Genomic DNA, 23,732 nt, shown 5'->3' with positions numbered 1-23,732 from the left:
TCTGATTAAGAAATCTTTTACTCCAGATTACAAAATCTGTGAGAGATTAACCTGGTTTCTGTGGTGTGATAGATCACTTTTGTGTGGCCTTTCTAGCCATGGTCTTGTAACTCCCACCCAGGTGATTGGGCAGGACTGTGCAGATAGGGTAATTGTAGCCCACCAAAGGAATTGGTCAGTTTTGCCATCCCAATTTTCTTGAAATAAGCCACGCCAGAGATGGGAAAGAGAGAATCCCACCACCACCAAGGAAGAGCAGCCAGGAGCCAGCTAGTCCTTTGGACATGGGACCCCCGGCACTGAGAAGCTCGTAGAACCAGGAGACAGAGAGAGAGATAGAGCTTGAGAAGTGGTGACGGAAGCGGCAGCAGAGACCCAGCAGCAGGTGGGCCCCCTGGCCCACAGAGCAAGAAAGCTGAGTGCCTTTGGGCAGAGAGAGGCATGGCTTGGAGCATGGCAGGGGAGAGGCTGTCCTGATGGAAGAACTGTATCCTTGGGTGTTGCCTGAGCCTGAATTGTAACCTATTATTTCCCTAATAAAACCCCATAATCATGAGTATGGTCTGTGAGTTCTGTGTGGCCATTACAATGAATATCGAACCTAGGAGAGAAGTAGAGAGTGCCATGGGAAGGATGGTTGGTGTCAGAATTAGTAAAGATGGTGGAGAAAGGGGGCATGTCTAACCCCCGCCTCATAGGAATCAGTCTTGGATTGTTGATCTTGATTCTCCTTCCCCTTTGTGAAGTTAGAGGAGGTCAGACATCGCCCCCACACCATCTTTATAGTTTCTTATATATATTTGTTATTATGTTTGTGAATACTAGCAAGAGCACACTGAATATCAGCAATTATTATTAGTGCTTAGGAGAAAGTCATTCTTTTTGTGTATTTCTCCTTTTCTGTTTGTTAATGAGTAAATTTACCACCAATTTTAGCAAAGCGTAATACAGAATATGAAGTATGATGTAAACTCACATGAGGAGCCAAAAGGTGGAAACAACCTAAACGCCCATCAGCAGATGCATGCATAAACAAAATGTGGTACACACATAAATGGAATACTGTTCAGCCTGTAGAAGAAACAAAATCTTCATACATGCTACATACAATATGGATGGAACTTGAAGACATCATGCTGAGTGAAATAACTCAGTCACAAAAGGACAAATATTGTATGGCCTCACTTACATAAAAAGAGAAGAAATGGTCTCAGGTGACATGTAGGTCAATCGGCATAACATAGTTCATAAAGAAAATGTTCTGCCTCCCACTTTGATGAGTAATGTCTGGTGTCTTAAAAGCTTGCAAGTGGCCATCTAAGATACATCTATTGGTCCCATCCCATATGGAGCAAAGGAGAATGAAGAAAACCAAAGACACAAGGAAAATACTGGTCCAGTGGACTAATGGGCCACATGAACCACAGCCTCCACCAGCCTGAGCCTAGAAGAACTCAATGGTGCCTGGCTACCACCACAAACTGCTCTGACAGGTTTCACAATAGAGGGTCCCAGACAGAGTGGGAGAAAAATGTAGAACAAAATTCAAATTCACAAAAAAGACCAGACTTCCTGGTTTGACAGAGACTGTAGGACCCCCAAAAACTATGGTACCTGGACACCCTTCTGACTCAGAACTGTAGCCATTCATAAGTTCACCTTTCAGCTAAAGACAAGACAGGCCTATAAAACAAACAATAACACGTGAGGAACGTGCTTCTTAGATCAGTCAAGTATAGGAGACCAAATGGGCAACACCTGTCCAAAAGCAAAGAAGAAAATGCAGGAAGGGGCAGGAAAACTGGAAGAATGGAAACAGGGAATCCAGTGTGGAAAGGGGGAAAGTGCTGACACGTTGCGGGGATTGCAACAAATGTCATGAAATGATTTGTGTGTAAATTTTTGAGTGAGAAACTAAAAAAAGGAGAAGATAAGGCAAATATATAGAGACCAAAGTTTATTAGTGGTTACCAGCGGCAGGTAGGAGGGGAAAAGCGGTGGCTAATGGTGATGGAAAAATGCATTGATTCCAAGGGTAGGATTGCACAGCTGATTATTATAATTGCAGTCAGTAAGTTGTACACCTGTAAAAAGTTGAACCAGCAAACGTTGTGTGATAGATACATTTACAACAATGACAGAAAAAAGAGGGAGAGTAGCTGATGAGGCTGATTATATACAATCAAAAACTTCAGTGGATTTGGTTCCTTGGTTTGGTGGTTTAGAATAATGATCTCATGGGAGTTCCCAGATAGCTGGCCTAATAATGCATTTTGTGCTTCTGTTCTACTTCTTAGTTTGCTGGATAGTGCCTGGGGTCTGAAAAGCTCGCACAACAATTGGTCTCTATTTGCCAGGAGCAACAGAGGAAGAAGGAGAGTCAGGAATAGGGGGAGAATATGGGATGTGCGGCTAACTGTCTCCATGAGACCAGAAGAACTGGGTGGGTGGTGCCTGGCTACCATTAGTGAACATTTTGATTGAAGATTCTGTAGAAGAATCCTGATCAAAAGGGGGAAATGTAGAACAGAATTCCCATAGACTGCAGTCTTTCTGGAGCCGGGGGGCTGGATGAACGCCTGAAACTCTTGCCATGAGATGATCTTTAAAACTTAAACCAAAATATCCCCTAAAGCCCTAAAACCAAACAGTAGTTTAGCTTAACTAGTAAAGAATGTCTGCCTTGAGCATTATGCTGTTTTAGGAGTTACCTATATGGGATCAAAGTGACAACAGCTACTCGAAAGATTAGATAGGACCCTTAGGGGGTAGTGAGTTTATATTAATGGGGGAGGAACAACTCAGAAAAGGAAGGTGAGAATGGTTGTACAAGTGGAGGAATGTAATCACTGTCACTGAATTGTACATGTAGACACTGTTGTATGTTTTGTTGTGTATATTCTCAAAAACAACAAAATAAAATTTAGAAAAAAAGATCACATTAGGGAAAAAATTAACCAGTGGCACCCTTGGGTGAGAGAGGAGTTGTAAGCAAATGTTGCTTTCTGCTCTTCTCTGACCAGGATTGTGATATTGGTTAAAATGAAGGTCACTCTCAGCCTTAAGGACAAAAATACTTGCAAACAGCAATATGCAGCCTGCGAAGTGTGTTGAGGGAGAGTGGGAAAGTCCTTGGTGACTGATGGATGGGGAGGTTTAATGGTGTCCCCAAAGTAAGAATATGAGCCCTAGGACAGTTTTATTTTTATGCCTTCTTCCCAGAATACCTTTCTGCCCCTTCCTCCCTCCCTGAGTCAGAAAGCTATGACCAGTAGCTCTAGACCCAGTCATCACCCTATCACCTTCTCTAGATACCCGACTCCCATCTCCAGGAAATTAGCATATAGTTAGAGATGAGAAGGGTGTATAGCTATAAACCAAAAGACCAAATGCCATCGAGTCAGTTCCGACTCATGGTGACCCTATAGGACAGAGTAGAACTGCCCTATAACCCTTACGAAGGTGACCCTATAGGACAGAGTAGAACTGCCCTATAACCTTTACAAAGGCAGACTGCTGTGTCTTGCTCCTGCAGAGTGGCTGGTGAGTTCGAACCACTGACCTTTTAGTTAGCAGCTGTACCTCTAAATCACTGCACCACCAGGGCTCTTGTATAGCTGTAGCATGAAACCTGAAATGTAGAAGGTGCTGAACAAGCAGTAGTAGTGTATAGCTATAACCCAAAAAAAACCAAACCTGTTACTGCCAAGTCGTTTCTGACTCATAGTGACCGTATAGACCCTACAGGAACCCTATAGGACAAAGTAGAACTGCCTGTAAGGTTTCCAAGGAGCAGCTGGTGGATTGGAACTGTTGATCTTTTGGTTAGTAGCCGAGCTCCTAACCATTGTGCTACCAGAGCTCCTAGTGTATAGCCATTGCGACTGCTTACTCAGCACTTACTATATTTCAGGTTCCGTGTAAACTGCACATACTTTCTCATCTAATCCTCAGGACAGCTGTACCACATAGATTGAACCCATTTTACAGATAAAGAAACTAAGGCCTTGAGAGATGAAGTGCTGGGATTTAGACACGTGGTTATCTGACTCTAAAACCTATGTATATATCGTCATTGAAGAGATGACACGTGAATGGCATCAGTAAAGAAAGATAGGATCCAAATAGAGGAAAACTGAGAGCACTGCTCATGTTTCAGTACTAACAGGAGTGTAAAACACGGACTGTCAGAGACCAGCCTGGATGGAGCAGCATGAGGTACAAGGAGAGCTGCACTGAGAGGCTCTGAGTGCAAGAGAGCAGCTGAGCAGTGATTCCCAGGCTGAGCGACCCAACCAAGACAGCGTTTTTTAAAGATTCATATGGCATTATTGAGCGTGAGGGATTGCAGTGGGAAGACCCTAGAGGGGATAGGAGGAGTGGGAAGATAATTCTAACTGCCTCAGCTTGAAGCAGTGCAGACCAAACTAAAGTGAAATGGTGAAGATGAAAAGGCAGATGGAGGTAAGCAACTTTGCAGATGAAATATTAACAGAGCTTTGTAGCAGTTTCGCTGTTCTTGCTTTGCGTCCAGAGACTGAATTATAATGAGTATCTATATGTGGTCCGTTCTGTTCTTTTCAACAAAAAGTTGTTGGTTTCCCAAAAATTTGTTGAAAACCTGTCATGTTCCAGCAGCGTTCCTGGTGTTTGAGACGTATCAGTAAACAAAACAAAATTCCCTGCCCTTGTGAATCTCACATCCTAGCAAGGAGACAAACAATGAACAACAGCAAAAAAAAAGTATAATACCATATTTTTATACGAATAATGCACACCTTCTATGTTTGCCAGCCATACCACCGCCCCCCCCCGCGAGGTGTTCTCTTAAGGGTGCTATGCTAATTTTTTACAGCAACATGTAAAAAAGAAATTTTTGCAGCAACATGTAAAAATTTTTACAGCAACGTGTAGAAGTTGTGCGTTATTTGTGTTAAAATATGGTAAATAGGTAAATTACATAGGGCTTTAGAAGGTGAAACCCATAAAAAAAAGCCCACTTCCATTGAGCGGATTCCGACTCATAACAACCCTGTAGGATGGAGTAGAACTGCCCCATAGGGTTTCCAAGGAGCTGCTGTTGGATTCAAACTGCCAACCTTTTGGTTAGCAGTCAAGCTCTTAACTACTGCGCGACCAGGGCTCTGGTTTATGGACTGATAACTACACCAACGAAGCAGAATAGAGATGCCAGATACCAATCAATCTGTATCTGTCAGTCTGAACTTGGTGTGTGGGTAACAGATAGACTATTTTATTAATCCTCTTACTGTGACAGTTGGCGTCTACATGGAAGAAAACAAAATTAGATCCCAGTTTCAATTCCAGTTGGAGTCAAGACTCAGATGTGAAAAAGCAAAACCTTGAAACTCGTACAGTAAGATACAGAACATTTTTGTGATGCTGGAGTAGGGAAGATGTTCTTGAAGAAAATCCAAAAAGCACTAATTATAAAAGAAATGATTGATAATTTTGATTACATTTAATTGAAAAACTAATTTTGACAAAATACATTATAAATGAAGTCAAAAGACAAGCTGCTGCATTGGAGAGGATACTTGCTGTCCATATAACTAACAAAGGGTTAGAATCTGGATTGTGTAAAGAATTCCTAAATATTCTAAGGAAAGTAGAAAATCAGGCAAAGAATACAGACTTACAATGAAATTGAATTTCAAAGCCTTCAGCATACCTTCATAATGACTGTTGCCTTTAGGTGCCGTGATTGTAAAATATTGCAGAGAAGTTAAAATGTGAGAAAAGTGTATCTTAAACCTGATGCAAATATAGCATTACCATCTTTTTTGCAAAGGAGGGCACTGAGGCCGAGAGATTAAGTACCTGTGCAACGCCATGTAAGCAGTAAAAGGAGCGGCTCTGGAGCCCACCTCTCCACACTGGACCCCTGCCTGCTCACCAGGTTGCCAGTGCCCTTCCCCGAGCATCCTCCTCCTTGGCTGGTTTTACTGTGTTATAAGAAAATAAGCAGTAGTGTTTGGTGTGTCGCTTATGAAACATGGTCACTACATGCCAAACTTAGCCTTTTTGCATCCACATGAAGACTTCCTGAACTCGATTTAGAACTCCGGTGATACTGAGCCGCCTGTTCTAGAATTGACGATGGCTGTCATGATCAGTCACTGTTCAAACAAAGGCACCACGCAGAAGGCTACAGTAAGAAAAGCATGGACACTGCCATTTCCTTGGGTAGAAAGCGCTCCCTTCGCCTTGTTAGAAAAGCACAAAATAAGGACCAGGTGCCAACTTCAGTTGTGGTTAGGGCACTTGCCTCAGACTTGGGGGTGGGGAGTGTCATCACGGGATATTACATCAAGAGCTGGATCAAAACACAATAATGAATTAATTTATTCACATCCTGAAAAACTGGTTCGACCTGATTTCCCCTGAAATACAAGGAAACAGGCTGTTAATTGTTCCTCACAGAAATACCTCAGCTCAGACTAGAAGGACATGGCCAAGATGTGGACTGCTGTGGTGGTTGTTAGGGCCCAGAGGTCAGCCACAGATGTCCCTGAGGAGAAGAGGTGGGAAGAATAAGGATTACTGTACCCCACTCATCCGAACCACATCTGAGCATGTAGTAGCGTTTTGTGCATCCCTCTTGTTTCACTTCACCTGTGGGCTCTATCCCATCTGCGTGTTGTATTTATAGTCTTACGCACCTGTTCTTGTTAAGCTTGCTTGTGCTTTTTCACAGGGAGGCAGTTCATCCCTGGGATTAAGAGCATCAATTCTGGAGTTAGACTACATTGGTTTGGATTCCATCTCTCCCTCTTTATAATCATGTAACCTTGGGCAAGCTCCTAAACCTATATAAGCCTCAGTGCTTAACATTTACAGTCGTGAACTTATTAAATGAAATGAATGCGTATGAAATATTTTGCACAGTCTAGAATTTTTAAGCCCTCTTTATATTGGCCATTATTATATGGTATTTTTATAATAATAAAAAAAAAAGCAACAAAGTGTTTTAGGAAAAAAGTGTTTGCTGTTCCCCCATTCAGAGTCTCCTAATTTAATTACAGCAGATAAATGTAGCAGTTTATTGAGTTGTACTCTAATAAGTTGCGAATTTAAGACAGTTCTAATTTAATGACCTCTTAAAATAATTAACTGCCCAGTTTTCCACTCACTTAGTACTTAACTAGAGCACTTAGCTGTTTCTAAGGTTGGATATGTCTTAGTTTATAGAATATTTTCTTTTTTGACATTGCTTTTGGCTAAGTGTATTGTCTTTAAATCAGTTGCCATCAAGTCAACTCCAAGTCATGGCGACCCCATGTGTATCAGAGTAGAATTATACCCCACAGGGTTTTCAATGGCTGGCTTTTCAAAAGTAGGTCACAAGGCCTCCTGAGGCAACTCTGGGTGGACTCAAACCTCCAACGTTTTGGTTAGCGGCCAAGTGCACCGCCCGGGGGCTTTATCTTGTCTTTCTTGTTGTTGTTAGCTGCCATAGGCCCCTGACTCGTGGTGACTCAGTGTACAACAAGATGGGATTGTCTTGATCCATAGAGTTTTCATTTGCTGTTTTTCTTTTTGGAAGCAGATTTCCAGGCCTTTCTCCCTGTTTGTCTTAGCCTGGAAACTGCTGAGACCTGTTCAGCTTTCTAACAACTCGCGAGCCTCCCCTGACAGACCGGTGGTGAACGCTCAGGAGGCGCGTTGGCTGGGAATTGAGCCCGGGACTCCGTCATGGAAGGCGAGAGTTCTACCACTGAGCCAAACAGCCTCCCTCCTGCTCCCCACACCACCGCCTCTTGTCTTTCCCTCCACCTACTTAGATGAACAAGATGGGTTGTGGCCAGCAATATGGCGTTTTCCTAGTCCCTCGCTTCACTTACTTGGGGGTACTTGGGAAGAAAGAAAAAAGTAAAAAATATTAGCAAAGAGTCTTGTGTACTTGGGAGAGCACTTTGGCATAAAGTGGACATTTAAGATCCCTTTTTTCAAAGTACTATCTGTGTCTCAGAGTTAAGCAAGGTTTGATTAAGGCTTGATTTATGAACTACAAGCTCTTTGTGAAGAAGCACCGTAATTTCTCCGCTCTCATAAATGGATGCAGTTCGTTGGTTTCTCAGGATTATTTTTGTGTTGCCTCAGTATCATTTTTATTACTGTATAGATATTTTGCATTAAAATAAACTTTGTTAACCCGAATTTAACAACGGAATGGCTTAGGATCAAAGACTTTGATATTGTAGTATACCTTTTGGAGGAGATACCACTCCTGCCATTCTGTTGCATACTTTAACAATAGAATCGTGAATGCGTTAACATTAATCATCACGATCCTGCAAAATAAATTGATTATCCCTGTTTTATGGATGAGGAAAACAAGACTTAGAGAGATTAGGTACCTTACTTAAACCAAGTTCAAGCCCTAGGCTTGCTTTATACAAACATTTCTGTTTCTGTCCCAGTAACTTAACGGTATATGAACTATGAAGAGGCGCAGTCTTGTTTTCAGTACGTGTGTGTATATAGAATATGAATGAAAAGGAGGGTGAGAATGGTTGCACAACTCGAAGAATGTAATCACTGTCAGTGAATTGTACATGGAGAAACTGTTGAATTGGTGTATGTTTTGCTACGTATATTCTCAACAATAACAACAAAATAAATAAAATTAAAAATATTAACATTTAAAAAATAAAACCATAAATTCAGAATCCTAAAAAAAGTCATTTAGTTCAGAGATGAACAGTTACTCTCTTTCAAGCGTAGTTTATTGATTTTACCCTACTGAACCAAATTAATACCTGTAGAAATATCAATTCTCTAAAAAAAATTTTATGTTTTGCTCATTTGTTTCATCTTTTCAGTTGACTTTAATTTTCATTAACTAGTTAGCTTTTGGCTGCAAATAATAAGTCATGCAAACAGTATGGCTTGGGGAAGGGTGAGAATAGGGACGCAGATACACACAGTGAAAAGCAAGTCTACCTTCCACTCCAGGAACCCAGGGAAAATTCTGCTCAGAATTGTTTTTGTTAAATATCCAGAAATATTCTCTATGTGTGTATGTGTACTTTATGTATATTTTTAAAGTTTATGTACATGAAAAAACTTCATCGAGGCATAATTACTATACGAATCATACGTACATAACACAATTCACCCATTTAAAGTGTACAACTCAGTGGTTTGTAGTATATGAGCAGTCAGACCCACCCTGCTGCCCACCGCCTCTAAGCTCATAGTGACCACCAGTTTATTTTCTGTCTCCATAGATTTGCCTATTCTGGGCCTTTGTTATAAATGGAATCATATAATATGTGGTCTTTTGTATCTGGCTTCTCTCATTTGGTGTATTTTCAAGGTTCACCCAAAATGAAGCATGTGTCATAATTTCATTTCTCTTTATGTCTGAATAATATTTCATTGTATGTATTCACCACATTTTATCCATTGATCAGTTGATGGACACTTGGGTTGTTGCCGCCTTTTGGCTGTTGTGAATAGTGCTGCTGTCAACACTGGTGTGCAGATTTTTGTGTACCTGTATGTTTTCATTTCTCTTGGGTATACACCCAGGAATGAAATTGCTGGGCACGTGATAACTTACGTTTTGAGGAGCCACCAAAATGTTTTCCAAGGCGGCTGTACCATATTACATTCCTACCAGCACTGCGTGAGGGTTCCAGTTTCTCCACGTCCCCGCCAACACTTGCTATTGTTTGTCTTTTTTATTAACTTTATGTACTTTCAAAGCTCTTATTTCAGTCCTCACGTGAGCACACACTTTCATGCCACTCTGTCTTGGAGGCCTCTCCATGCATGTTCGCCTTATCCTTTCAACAGCTCCAGAATATGTCATAAATGTATGAACTGTGAAGCATTCTTTTAGTTTTTAACTTTCTTTTTATTAAACAGAGATACAGAAAAACCACACAAACATGTTTAGCTTAATGAGTTATAAGACAGACCACCTTTGTAATGACCACCTGGTCAAGAAGCCCATCACATTCACAGCTATCACCCTCCTTCCAAACAGCCACTGCCCTCACGTTATAGTAACTGCCTCCTTGCGTTTCTGTAGTTTGTCACTTGAGTGTGCATCCCTAGTTTAGTCTTGCCCAGTTTTTTTTTCTTCTCATATTTTATCTTTTTTTTTTTTTGGTGTGGATATATATAAAAACTGAAAACCTGTTGCAATGGAGTCGATTCCAACTCATACGACAGAGTAGAACAGCCCCCTCCAGGGTTCCCAAGGCTGTAGTCTTTATGCAAGCAGACTGTCACATCTTTCTTCCACAGAGGGGCTGGTGGGTCTGAACTGCTGACCTTTCAGTTAGCAGCTGAGCACTTAACCACTGCACCACCAGGGCTCTTTGTAGATATATATATATGTATATACACACACGTACACATGCACACACAAAATATCTGCCACGTCAGCCATTTTTGTGGGTACAATTCAGTGACGTTAATCACGTTCGCTATGCTGTGCGGCCATGACCACTGTCCATTTCCAAAGTTTTCCTTACCCTCAACAGAAACTCTGTGCCGCTTAAGCGGTAACCCCCACTCGCCCCCTCCCACCCGCCCTTGGAAGCACTAATAGATTTTTGTCTCTCTGCATTTGCCTGTTCTAGATATTTCTCATCAGTGGGGTCATACTGTATTTGTCCTTTCCTGTTTTTTTTTGGTTCTAGATATTTCACATCAGTGGGGTCATAGAATATTTGTCCTTTTGTGTCTGACCTCTTTCCGGGCTCATCGTGTACATTTCCTGCCCCAGACCTGGAACCTGCTGTTTCTCCAAGACGCCCTGCTTTCATACACATCACCAGTCCTTATGTTGATGTCTTCCCAGTCATTTTGGCTTTTCAGTCATGTTCTCTAGTTGATTCCGCAGGAAGTGCTCATGGAAACAGTATTTGCTGAGTTCTTGGAGACATTTGGATGGGTTCTGTGGGCTGGAATGTAGTGTTGTATCAGCGTTGACTTCTTGTTTTAAAGGACTGTGTGGTGGTTAAGCTCTTGTTTTGGGGAAGTACGCACTGGAGGCTTATGTGTGATAGGACACCAAGTCTACAGCTTAAAATCTCAGCTAGTTCAGAGAAAAAAGACGAGTAACGGAGATTGTGTCTGTGTTTGCGCGTGCATGTGGGCGCACCCACAAATAGGGAAGGATGGAGAGGAAGAGGGAGAAGAGATGACGCAAAAGTAATGAAATGTTAACAGTTGGGAATCCAGATGAGGGGGATATAGGAGTTTTCTTTTGTGCAGTTCCTATAACTTTTCTGTATGTTAGAAATTATTTCAAGGTAAAGTATTTTTTTTAATGTGAACAAAAAAGTTAAGATTCCTAGCATTCCTGCCTTGATCTGCAGTTTGGTCTGAGGAAGGCTTGCATCACACCTTACATGGATTCAAAGGGAAGGCTTTTACATTAACTCCTTAGGGAAGATTTGACTTATTCTCTAAGAGGATCTGACCTTGACTGTGTATTTACAGGGAAGGAAGCATTATGTCCTAAAGATGGAGAGAAATTAGATCTTTCACTCAGAGGTTGGGTACAGTGGAGTTTTTGTTCTTAACATCTCTTCACCTTTAACACCTAGATGTACCTTGGAGACAGTGTTAACCTTTTCTGAGTTCATCCAGGTTTAGCCTGTTGGTGTATCTTGACATCATTCATAGGTCTCTTGGCTTTGTCAAAAGCTGCCTGCATGTTTTATAGAAGATTAAAAAAACTAATGAGTAATATTCACAGATGTGTCTCTAGAGGAAGTTTTAATTGTAAGCATGAGACCTTGTGAATAGGAACACAGCAGACACACATGACCGTATGATAACTCCAGTTTGAGACTCTGGGAGCCAGTGGGCTGGGAAGGACTCACAGGGCTGTGGCCTCCTTGTCACTGCCTGGGCTGCCCCCAGGGGTTGGAACAGGTCAGTGGTAGGGTCAAAAAGGAGTGCTTCTGCAGGATCTCCCTCAGATCCCAGAACCTGTATGAGACTTATAAGCAGACTCATAGCTTTAAATATGAGAGTGGATTTCTTATGGATTGAATTGTATCCCCCAAAAATGTGTGTCAACTTGGCTAGGCCATGATTTCCAGTATTGTGTGATTATACACCATTTTGTCATCTGATGAGATTTTCCTATGTGTTGTATATCCTACCCCTATGATGTTAATGGGGTGGGATTAGTGGCAGTTTTTTATGGTAATGAGGCAGGTCTCAATCTACAAGATGAGGTTTTGTCTTAAGTCAGTCTCTTTTGAGATATAAAAGAGAGAATTGAGCAGGGACATGAGGACCTCATACCACCAAGAAAGTAGTGCCAGGAGCAGAGCATGTCTGTTGTATCTGTGCACTGAGAGAAGCTCCTTGACTGGGGAGGATTGATGACAAGGACCTTCCCCCAGAGCCGACAGAGAAAGAAAGCTTCCCCTGGAGCTGGCACCCTGAATTCGAACTTCTAGCCTCCTAAATTGTGAGAGAGTAAATTTCTGTTCGTTAAAGCCATCCACTTGTGGTATTTCTGTTACGGCAGCACTAGATAACCAAGACACTACCTTTGGAACCTCTTTACCACAGTCAATCTGGGGCGTTAGGTAAGGAGCCAAGTTATTCTCTGTTGCAAAGAGATTGATGTTTCCTGCAATACGCAATTTAAAGTCAGGAAGGGGCAGACATATTTTTTCACTGGAACATGTATAACATTGATACCCTGGCGTCAACATGCTACATCCCTTGCAGACACAAATATTTATCCTATTCTACTGTGTGCAAGGTTCTGTCCTCAGTGTTGACATACACTATCTCATTTATTTTTGTAAGTCATACATCCATTTTATTAATAATATTGAAAAAGAGAGAGAAGTTTAGATAAAGAAAAAAATTACCACCTACAATTACTGATAACCACCAGTATTATGTTTTCAGTATTTGTTTCTGGTCTTTTTTTATTCACTTATAATACCTATTTTAGAAATAAATTTGGAATCATATACATTTCTACATCCTATTGTTTTCACTTAACAGCATGTAGTGGGAATTTTCCCAAGTCATAAAAAAAATTTTTTTTTTCTTAATTTTTTAAAATGGCTCCTCAGTATTGCAGCATAGGAATGGGTTGTACCTTATTTAAATATTGGTGGACATTTAGATTGTCTCCTTTTTTTCCCACTGTCATTAAATAATGACATTAAACAACAAGATGCCCTTATAGATAGAGCTTTGCACACACACACAGTTCCAGTTATTTTTAAGATAAAAATCCTACAATTGGAATTTTGGGGTCAAACCATGTGGTCATTTTTAAGGCTCCTGATAATATATTGCCAAATCTGCCAACATGAAATGTCTTCAGGATTCCATTCAGTCCCTATCTGGAGTTTCCCTCTAACATCACCTGAGGAGTAGCAAGGATTTTGGACCCAGAGGAAGTGAACTTGGGGCTCTGCTCCTGAGGGCAGTGGGTGAGGGATTGGCCCCAGATTTCGATTAGACAGTTGCTTTTCCAACCCCAGCTCCATGGAAGCCTCTCCGGACAGACTGCTCACTGGAATGTGACTTGTGTGTGGGCGTATTAGAGGGTGAGGGAGGCTGGAACTGTAGCTGGTGAATTTAGAGGTCAGATGTGCAGTTAACTGAGATCTGAGGTTTTGATGAGTGATTAGAAATTTGGGTTTTTTTTTTTTTTTTTTTTGAGGAAGGTAATTTATTTTTTGATGGAGGTGCGTAGGCAATAGATGACTGGATGTAATCTGAGGGTTTTTCAGAAGTTGCCGTGTCATTCGTGTGTCCCGAAAGAAAATACGTCCTATTTCTCAAGAACTTCATACTTTTCTAGCAATTATAAGTGGGCTCTTTTTTGGAGGAGTCGCTGGGTGGAGCAAGTATTTAACATGCTGCGAACTGAAAGCCTGGAGCTGCAAGCCCCCCCAGAGGCGCCTCAGAAGAAAGTTCCAGCAGCCTACTTCCGAGAACGCAGCCACTGAAAACCCTGTGGAGACAACGTTCCCCTCTGACACGCATAGGGTCGCCACAAGTTGGAATCAACTCAGCAGCAGCTGGTTTGGGTTGTTACTTTGTGGAAGCCTGCAATAACCCTGTAAGCTCCCAGAAAAAGTGATTTTCTCCCCCTTTCATAGCTGAAGGAATTGAAGTTCACAGATCACCGTGTCTCATGGCTGGACTGTATAGAACTTGTTTTTTCTGACTTGGGTCCAGTGCCAGTAGCGTTACTTCCTTGGGTTGGACATTTCTCCTAGAAGCCAGACCAGGTCTGTCCCAGAGTGCTGAATCGGTATTTCCAGGGGAGGATCGTATGGAACTTCTACGTCTAGCTTTTTAAGGAAGCGCCAGGTTGATTTTCACAGTGGCCCCCAGCCTTCAGCCCAGTAAGTTGGTGTCTTTTCAAAGACACCTTACACATTTTCTTTTAAAGTGAATGCTGAAAGAAAGGAGAGGGGAGGCAGCCTCTTCCTTATTTTTAATTTTTATTTACTCTCTCAAAAAAAATCAGCTGTTGAATACCCTATGGAGCACAGTTCTACCCTGAGACTCATAGGGCCGTCACGAGTCAAAATCAACTCAACGGCCACTGGTTTGGTTTTATTTGCCCTTAAAGAACATGTGCTTATGTGATAACGTAACTCATACACGTTCATTCTGGAAATTTAGGAAAACATAAAATCAAGAATAAAGGAGAAAATCAAAGCCACTCCTAGGCTGCTATGGTTACCATTTTGGTGTGGCTTCTTCCAGCGTTTCTTCTGTCTGTGAATGCAAACCAGCGTATTCTGACCCCGGACAGTTGTGAGGGGGATACTAGGGCTAGGTTCTCTACCTTGTTTTAGGGGCACAGACAGTGCTGTATCTGAACCTCTGTAAGCAGTTTATTAGATTGTTTGCAAAAGCATGAATGTTCCCAAGAAAAATGACATGGGGGGGCAGCCGGAAGGCAGAGGCAACATGGGTGCCATTTCCAGGGAACATCGGTGTTGGCCCCAGTTGTGGGTGTTAAGGCGTTTCTCTGATCTTGTGCACAACTCAATTTAAACCTCTAATGTAAGGCTCTTCTCCTTTAGAAAGAATAGTTAGGAAAATGCCGCAGCCACCCCAGGCCTAGAATAAGTAGTAGTTTGCTTTGCCTTCAATACGCAAGGAAAATGCATTCAAGGTGTGGTGGGTTCAGTTTCTACCTAGTGACCCTGCTCAGGTATGTAGCAGTTTAGGGCATGAGTTTAACACCTTTATTTTTGGAAGCCGTTGTAAAGCCTCTCTGTAATTGAGAACAAGGTCATGCTGTGCTTAGTCCTTATCCCTTGTTCTCTGCAAATCACCTGACTGCTCCCTGGGGCTCAAGTCTGGTTTGTGTTAGAGATGTCACTTGTAGAATTCAGGTTAGCACTAATGACACTCTAATAGATAAAAAGGAATAAGTACAGTTTAAAGAATCTTTGCTCTTTTCTTGCCAACTGGAATAGAATGTTGCTGGGTCACAAAGGAAAAAAAGAGCAAAGCATTCAAAGATTTCAAGAGATAGATGCAAAATAAGAACATGAAGACTTTTTAATCCCTGATGTTTTATAACTGCATTGATGTCTGTTCGGTTATCTTCAGAACACGTTAGTATTAAGCATCCCTTGTTGTATGTTTACCCTTTGAAAGTTAGTAATGTGACTGGGTGTCATTATTTATGATTCCGTTGAACCACATTCACCCCCCATGATGAACAACCAAGAACACATGTGGACAACAGAGTAAGAGACCGGGTTTGGCACAATGGCTTTAATTTTCCTGTTTTATTAAATAGGTTACTTACTGAATTTTTGTTGTAAACCTCCATTTTAATTTTTATTTTTCACCTGGTTTTCAAACAAGATTGGTGGGGAGGTTCATGGGAAAGTGTAGAGAGCTAAGACTGTGTTGTTGTTATCGTTGTTGGGTGCCATCGAGTTGATGCCGACTCATAGCAACCCTCTGTGACAGAGTAGAACTGCCCCATAAGGTTTTCTAGGCTGTAATCTTTATGGGAGCAAATCACCAGGTCTTTTCCCAAGGAACCGCTCGGGGGTTCCAACCACCGACCTTTGATTTAGCAGTTAAGTGCTTAACTGCTACGTCACCAGGGCTCCTCACTTAATGAAATTTTTATAGCATAAATTAAGATAGTAAAATTTATTAGTACATCACATTAACAAGCTAAAAGGTTGTGTAGGAAACCCAAAAGTTCCTTGGTAAAACATGTATGTCCATTCAAAAGAAAGATAGAAAAGGAAATCTGTTGGAGGTGGGTGGACTTGGAGCAGAGTGTGTGCTAACAGAGCTGTGAGAGGACCTCTGGCTGCTGGCATCCAGGCCCTTTGAGAATGGGGCAGCTGGAGAAGCCCAGAGGATGTTATCTGTCTTAAAGGCGTGGTTTCGTCATGGACTCCCCAGGCAGCACTAACAATAGTAAAAATATTTTTTCCAGTTTAAGCCATCAATCCTCATTGGGGATAAATTTAGACATATAACATTGCCTTTTGCCTTTCTGTATTTTGTAGTGCTGGGGAAGTTTGGGAGCCCTGGCGGCACAGTGGTTAAGAGCTATGGCTGCTAACCAGAAGGTTGGCAGTTCAAATCCACCAACTGCTCCTTGGAAGCCCTATGGGGCAGTTCTACTTTGCCCTGTAGGGTTGCTATGAGTTGGAATGACTTGATGGCAATGAATTTTGGGGGGAGTTTGACACATTCTTCTAAAATTTCTGGGAAACATAGTGAAGTATCCTTGCCCATCAATCACTTTGTGAATGTTGCGCAAAGTTGGAGAAAACCTGCAGGATTGCCTCAGGCTGCAGAAGTGAAAGCCCTTTAACCTAGCAACTCCACTTGCAGGAATTTACCCTACACACTTGTGCACAGAGATTTCTTTATTGTGGCATCACTTATAACAAAAAATTGGCAATAGCATAAATGTGCATCAGTGAGGAACCAGTTAAGTAAACTGTGGCCCATCCATATAGAAGAGTGCCTTGCCCCCTTTAAAAAGAGTGCAGTAAATCTGCGTGAGGTGCTATGAAGAATAGTCCAGGGAAATTTGTTAAGTGAAAAGAAAAAAAAAAAAAAACTTTCAGAACAATGTATAATTTGACCCTGTTGGTAAAATAAGTAAATAAATGTGTGTGTGTGTGTATATAAAAATAAAAAGTATAGAAGATGTACCGAACTGTCTGGCAGTAATCAGTTATCTCTGGACGCTGGCATGGGGTGAATGACCTTCAGTTCTTACTTCACATTCATCCATAATGCTCGCATTTATTGCATCTTCACAACCAAAAAATCAGAAAAATAGAAGTAAAAAAGGAAGGGAAAACCCCGAAGAAAGTCTGACTAGGAGGATGGAAGGGGGGAAAAGGCCAAGGTGCCTAATTGATGCTAAGGGAAGGAGCCGTCCTGTGGGACAGAGTGCTAAGAAGGGAAGACTGGGTGACTAGCTTACTGGGAATCCTGCATTTGTGAGAGAATCAGAACACATGACCCCGTGAAACTCAGGAGGGGTCAGCACACCTGCTGATGCAGAATCCTCCCAGCTGTTGGAGAGATGCTTCGGCAGCCCCCAAAATCCATCCTTTTTCCATGCAGACATTTTAAACACCAACCACGTGATTAGAAATCTGCGTTTAGGCCAAGTTTTTAAAAAATTGGTTTTTAACAGCACTAATGATTGAAGGGCTCCATATTTTATGTCCGCGTGTTGGGTCTCTCTGGTTTTCCCCCTGGCCTGTGTGTTTGCTCTGCAGGAGGCAGGACTGCGGTGTGGGGTGAAGTGCCCAAGCGGGGCCAAGTAGACCTGCCCAAGGCCACCACCTCTTCCCGGCAAGCTTCTTCATCTCTTTGAGGTTATACCCTCATGCTTTATAATGTGGGGATACCACCACCTCCACTTTGAAAGGGTCAGTTATCTGGCATCAGGTGGGCAGCAGGTAACTGGGCTCTCCTGTCCTGACCTCTAGTAGCTTCTTGCCCGTAGAAACCCAGCTTGCATTTCTTGCTCAAGTGAACACCGCTGCAGGTGGACAGACAGAGCTGTTCCCTGAAAGTTACCACACCCGGTCCTGCTTTGTCCAGCCTCAGGACTCTTAAACCCTGTGGTGCCTCCCCTCCTCAGCTCTCCCTGTAACTGATGTAACCGCCGTTGCTCCAGGGAGGTCACTTTTACAGTCGCTAAAGTAAGCAACTGAGACTGGGGTTGCTTTGTTCATTACTGCCGGGACTAACCCTACAGCTGAAGTGCAAAAGCAGCTGCCACCTGCCGATTTTAACTGGTGCCCAGCAGGGCCCTTTAGCCGGGCCAGGCGTCCAGACACAAAGTGCCAGTGTGCCCCCTGGTGGACATCTCGGGAGGCCTAACTTCTCACTTCCGGAGAATTACTGCTGCTTCAGGGCGTGGGATCTTGCCTCTATTCTTCCCCTTTTAATTTTGAAAAGAAATAACATGGTTAGCCTTGTTTGAGCCGGCTTAAAGGGAAACAAGGGATGATGCTGACAGCTGGAAAGTTTTGGTTTTTTCCCCTTTTAATTTTGAAAAGAAATAACATGGTTAGCCTTGTTTGAGCCGGCTTAAAGGGAAACAAGGGATGATGCTGTCAGCTGGAAAGTTTTGGTTTTCTTTTTGAGTGTGTACTTTACATTTCTTGTCTTTCTTTTCTCTGTAAAAGACTACTACAGCCCAGCAATGCTGGGTCTGAAAACGGACCAGGAAGTGCTTGGTGAGCTGGTGAGAATGAAGATCCCAGCGGTTGCCGAGCTGATGGAGGGGCATGGCGTCTTGTGGACCTTGGTGGTGTCCCGCTGGTTTATCTGCTTGTTCATTGACGTCCTGCCTGTAGAGGTAAGAGCAGGTGTGTCTGGAGCCTTGCGGGACGTAAACTGCAGGACTAGTCTCAGATGGCACTCTAAGTGACGGCATGATTTTTCTATTTAACATCTCTTTTTCTACAGACCGTGCTTCGAATTTGGGATTGTTTATTCAACGAAGGCTCAAAAGTTATCTTCCGGGTAGCCTTAACCTTAATTAAACAACACCAGGCTTTTATTTTGGAAGCCACCAGTTTTGCAGACATTTGTGATAAGTTTAAGCAGATTACAAAAGGGAATTTTGTAACAGAATGCCACACGTTTATGCAGGTGAGTGTCCACTTTATTTCTAACCTGAGCACAGAGAGGGGAAAAGGTTGTGGTATCTGAGATACTTAGAAGCCATACAAGGCTTAGAGAGAATTTCGCTTTACTTTGCTGCATTCATGTTTGGTTGGCACTTGAGGTATTTAATGGAGTCCCGGGGTGGTGCAAACAGTTAACTCGCTTGGCCGCCAGCTGAAAGGTTGGAGGTTTGAGTCCTACCCAGAGGTGACTAGGAAGACAGTCTGAAAACTCAGCTGTTGAAAACCTTAGGGAGCACAGTTCTGCTCTGACACATGGTAGTTTGAGGTATTTAATAGCTGGCTAGCTCATTGGTGGGAGTGCCCTACCTGCCGCACCTGCCCGTCTTGCTCAGCGCCATTTCCCTCTAGACCTCTGCCTGAGCTGTGGGTTCCTCGCACTGCCCTGTGGCTGTTTGCCCTTTAGCCTCCCCTCTCAGGCAGCTCTCTCTAGGAGGAGCTGTAGCCGTTCTCAGCCTCCTGTTCTCAGAGCCCTGGGGACAGCTGAGAAGCCTCTGAGTCCTTGCTGGAGTTCCCATGGCTGCTCTCACGTGAGCCTCAAACCAGAGGGACCTGCCTCTGACCAGTGACCTGCCCCAAGCAGGTTGGTTGCAGTTCACCTCTTATCCTACCAGATGTGCTGCTGCCTCCTCTGAACACCTGTAGGGCCAGTTCAGGGTTCACCAGAGAATGGGGTGGAAGCCGTGAGAGTGGAGAGCACAAACTGTCCTAACCCTTTGTTCCTGAAAGACTTCAGGTAGAGGGGAAGAAGATAAGGCTTTAAATTCAGTGAAACTTGTGGGTGTTTAGTTTATCCAATCTCTGGTTTCTCATAGGAGTCTCTGGGTGGCACAGATGGTTAACACACGGGGCTGCTAACTGAAAGGTTGGAGTTTCGAGTCCACCCAGAGGTGCCTTGGAAGAAAATCCACCATTGAAAACCCTACGGGGCACAGTTCTACTCTGACACACTGGGGTCGCCATGAGTCAGTGTCCACTGGTTTTAGTTTCTCGGAGAGTCAGCAGTGTTGTATGATGAGGGGCTCAGGGCCTTTGCCTCTGCTGTTCTTTCTAGTGCCCTTCCCCCAGCCCTTCATGTAACTGCTGCCTCAGGTTTCTGGTCTCAGCGAGAACTTTCCTAGTTATCCTGCCTAAATTAGGTCCCCCTTTTCTTCTGTACCCTGGATCCCAGTTTATTTCCTTCCTAGCACTAATAGAATTGTATTTGTTTCTTTTCTGTCTCTGGGTGGCATAAATGGTTAGGCACTAGCTGAAAGATTGATGGTTCAAACCCACCCAGAGGTGCCTCAGAAGACAGGCCTAGCGATCTGCTTCCAAAAGGTCATAGCCTTGAAAACCCTGTTCTGTTCTGCACACACGGGGTCACCAGGAGCCGGAATTGGCCCCACTGCAAAGGGCTTGGTTTGTTTTATTATCTGCCCTGCCTGTAAGGCCAGCTCCCTGAGGGTAGGGACCTCTCTACTGAGTGGTGGTCAGAGAATGTTGCTGAATGACTCGGCATTCCGCAGGCCCCAGAAGGGGAAGATTTTAAATGGCATAGCAGGGAGAGGGCAAGGGGACCCACGTGCAGAGTGCAAAGTTGAAATAACTTTGTAAAAATTTGAATGCTAGAGCCTAGGGTTCTTAATCTAGAATGCATTTTCCATTTTATCTTTTTATTTTGAAATCATAGATTCAAAGGAAGCAGCACAAATTGTACAAAGAGATCTCACGTACCCTTTACCTGCTCTCCCCCAGTGATAACACCTTACATTGGCCTGGGTTTTTTAGATGGCTAAGAGTGATTCTCCCAAACTCCTTGGAGGTAGCCAGCCCCCTAACTGGAAGAGCAGCTTCAAGTTGGGAAATAGCGAGACCTGTTAGAGAAATAAAGAAGAGGTGTTTTGGTACTTTGGGGCCCTAGTGGTGCAGTGGTTAAGAGCTGTGGCTCCTAACCAAAAGGTCAGCAGTTCAAATCCACCAGCCACTCCTTGGAAACCATATGGGGCAGTTCTACTCTGTTCTATAGGGTCTCTATGAGTTGAAATCAACTCGACGGTTAACAGGTTTTTGGGTTTTTTTTCTGGTACTTGGGACGGCCTTCCTTCATAAAGGGTGCTTTGCCAGAGAATACATGACTTAAGCTCCTTTTAAGGGGCTGAAGGACTGACAAATGGAAAGTGTCATTTCGCTTTGTCCATGGTTGCTCTGGGATATAAAGCTAGAACAAATATGTGGAAGTTACAGGGAAGCAGCCTTGGCACAGTATGAGAAAAACCATTCTGACGTGAGAGTTGAATTCATCTGTGGGCAAAACTACAGGGAGGTGGGCTCCTTGCTTATACACAGGCCTTACCCAGAAGCTGGGTGATCACCTGTCGCCTCGCAGGGAGAAGATTCTGCAGTTACCTGAGAACATGGTTCAGCTCTTCTTTGCTGTTCTCTGAAAGGGATAAGCTGTGAAGGTTGATATTTTAGCTTGTTCCAAGTAGTGCTTCCCAGCCAGTGGGTTCAATAAATAGGCAATCATGATTACTGATGAAAAATGTCTAATATAAATCTGTAAATAATGAGATAGCAATTAAATCGTGATTCATGGGGCGGGGGGTCGTAAAGTAAAATTAGGACTAATCACCAATGACAGAATGATTCATCTTGAAGGTGGTAAGTTCTCCATCCTTGGAAGTCCTTAAACAGAGGCTGATGAGCATGTTATAGAGGGGATTTAAGCAGCAAATGGCAAAGGAGCATTGAATTCAGACAGAATCAGCTTGTCAATTAGCCATGATGTCTGGCAAGTCTCATAACCTCTTTGAGCCCTAGTTTCCCCATTTATTAAATGGATAATTATAGTTCACACACCCTAGAGTTTAGTTTTGAATGGTATTATTTATGTCAGTGTTTAGCAAAGTCCCTAGCTAATAGATTGTTCAGTGCAGCAGGCAGTTGACCTCACTAGAGCAGATGTCAGGAGTTGAAGACAGCTGGACTGAAAAAGAAAATGGAGTAGCTGGAGTGGGGCCAAGATACAGACTTAGATGACCTTAGAAATGGCTCACTTATCAAATTTCAGATGGCTTGGAGCTGGAAAGGAGAGTGAATAAATACACTGCCTGTCAGAATCAAGCTCAAAAAGGACTGAATGAGATAAAATTTAACAGAGATAACTGTCAAGTCTTGGATCCTTGATCTGCTCAAGTATAGGTAGTGCGGCAGGTAACTAAACCAAACCAAAAAAAAAAAACAAACCCATTGCCATCAAGTCAATTCCTACTCATAGCAACCCTATGGGACACAGTAGAACTGCCCTATAGGGTTTCCAAGAAGTGCCTGGTAGATTCAAACAGCAGACTTTTTGGGTAGCAGTCGAACTCTTAACCACTCTTAACCACCAGAGTTTCTGTGGCAGGTAACAGAACATGTTTAAAAAAAAAAACTAAAAATTAGGGATTTTTGTCATTCATTAAGCTTAGTATGGTTTACAGTCTGACATGATCAGAACATTAGTAGAGATGTAGCACTGGAAACAAGTGAGGGGTCGGTGCTGCTCTGCTGGAGTGTGGGATTCAGTTGTTACAGTGATTCTTGAAGGGGACCTGGTGGCACAGTAGGTAACCACTAAGCAAAAGGTAGCTGGTTCAAACCCACCAGCAGCTCCACAGAAGAAAAGACCTGACTATCTGCTCCCATAAAGTTTACAGCCTTGGAAACCTATTCTGTCATATATGGTCATTATGAGTTGCAATCAACTTTATGGCACACAACAACAGTGACTCTTGAAAGAGGGTATGTCCGAGTTGATGATTTCAAAGGAGATCACCAGGATATAGTGAAGGGCCTGGGTCTTAGTTATCTAGTGCTGCTATAACAGAAGTACCATAAGCGGATGGCTTTAAGAAACAGAAATTTATTCTCTCACAGTTCGGGAGGCTAGAAGTTCGAATTCAGGGTGCCAACTCCAGGGGAAGGCTTTATCTCTCTGTCAGCTCTAGGGGAAGGTCCTTGTCATCAATCTTATCCTGGTCTAGGAACTTCTCAGCACAGGAACCCCGGGTCCACTCCTGGCTCTTCTTGTTTCGTGGTAATGAGATCCCTCTCCTCTCTGCTCCCTTCTCTGTTTTATGTCTCAAAAGAGATTAACTTAAGACACAATCTAATCTTATAGATTGAGTCCTGCCTCATTAACATAAAAAACTGCCACTAATCCCACCTCATTAACATCATAGAGGTAGGATTTACAACACTTAGCAAAATCTCATCAGATCACAAAATGTAGGACAACCACACAATACTGGGAATCATGGCCTAGCCAAGTTGACACATATTTTGGGTGGACACAATTCAGTCCATGAGTCTGTATGGCATCTGTCTGTGTGTCTTCTGCCATCAGTTCTAAATGTCCTCTCTGAGAACAACTGCAAATGCAGTTCTCCTCTGACCCTAACTGCCTGGAGCTAGGTCAGACCTCACAAGTTAAAGGGCAATTTATTTTATATACATATATAAATATTATATATACATGTATATATATCTATATAAACCTGTTGCTGTTGAGTTGACTCC

The 23,732-nt window shown here is 42.9% G+C and overlaps 1 protein-coding gene across 3 annotated transcripts in view; it reads left to right on the top strand.

Moving 5' to 3' along the window:
* GRTP1 (growth hormone regulated TBC protein 1) overlaps positions 1-23,732 on the top strand; it is a 65,067-nt gene that overhangs the window by 32,028 nt on the left and 9,307 nt on the right. Inside the window, exons 6-7 of one of the 3 annotated variants that reach the window (XM_049867434.1) lie at positions 18,687-18,859; positions 18,970-19,155. In XM_049867434.1, coding sequence (XP_049723391.1) covers positions 18,687-18,859; positions 18,970-19,155 — 359 coding nt within the window. Of the gene's footprint in view, positions 1-7,601; positions 10,084-18,686; positions 18,870-18,969; positions 19,156-23,732 lie in introns of those variants that run through there. The other 2 variants (XM_049867433.1, XM_049867432.1) reach the window with 2 other exon arrangements.

This window comes from Elephas maximus, chromosome 23, assembly GCF_024166365.1.
Source record: "Elephas maximus indicus isolate mEleMax1 chromosome 23, mEleMax1 primary haplotype, whole genome shotgun sequence".
Classification (NCBI taxonomy): domain Eukaryota; kingdom Metazoa; phylum Chordata; class Mammalia; order Proboscidea; family Elephantidae; genus Elephas; species Elephas maximus.
This window is presented reverse-complemented; position numbering and strand designations above follow the sequence as displayed.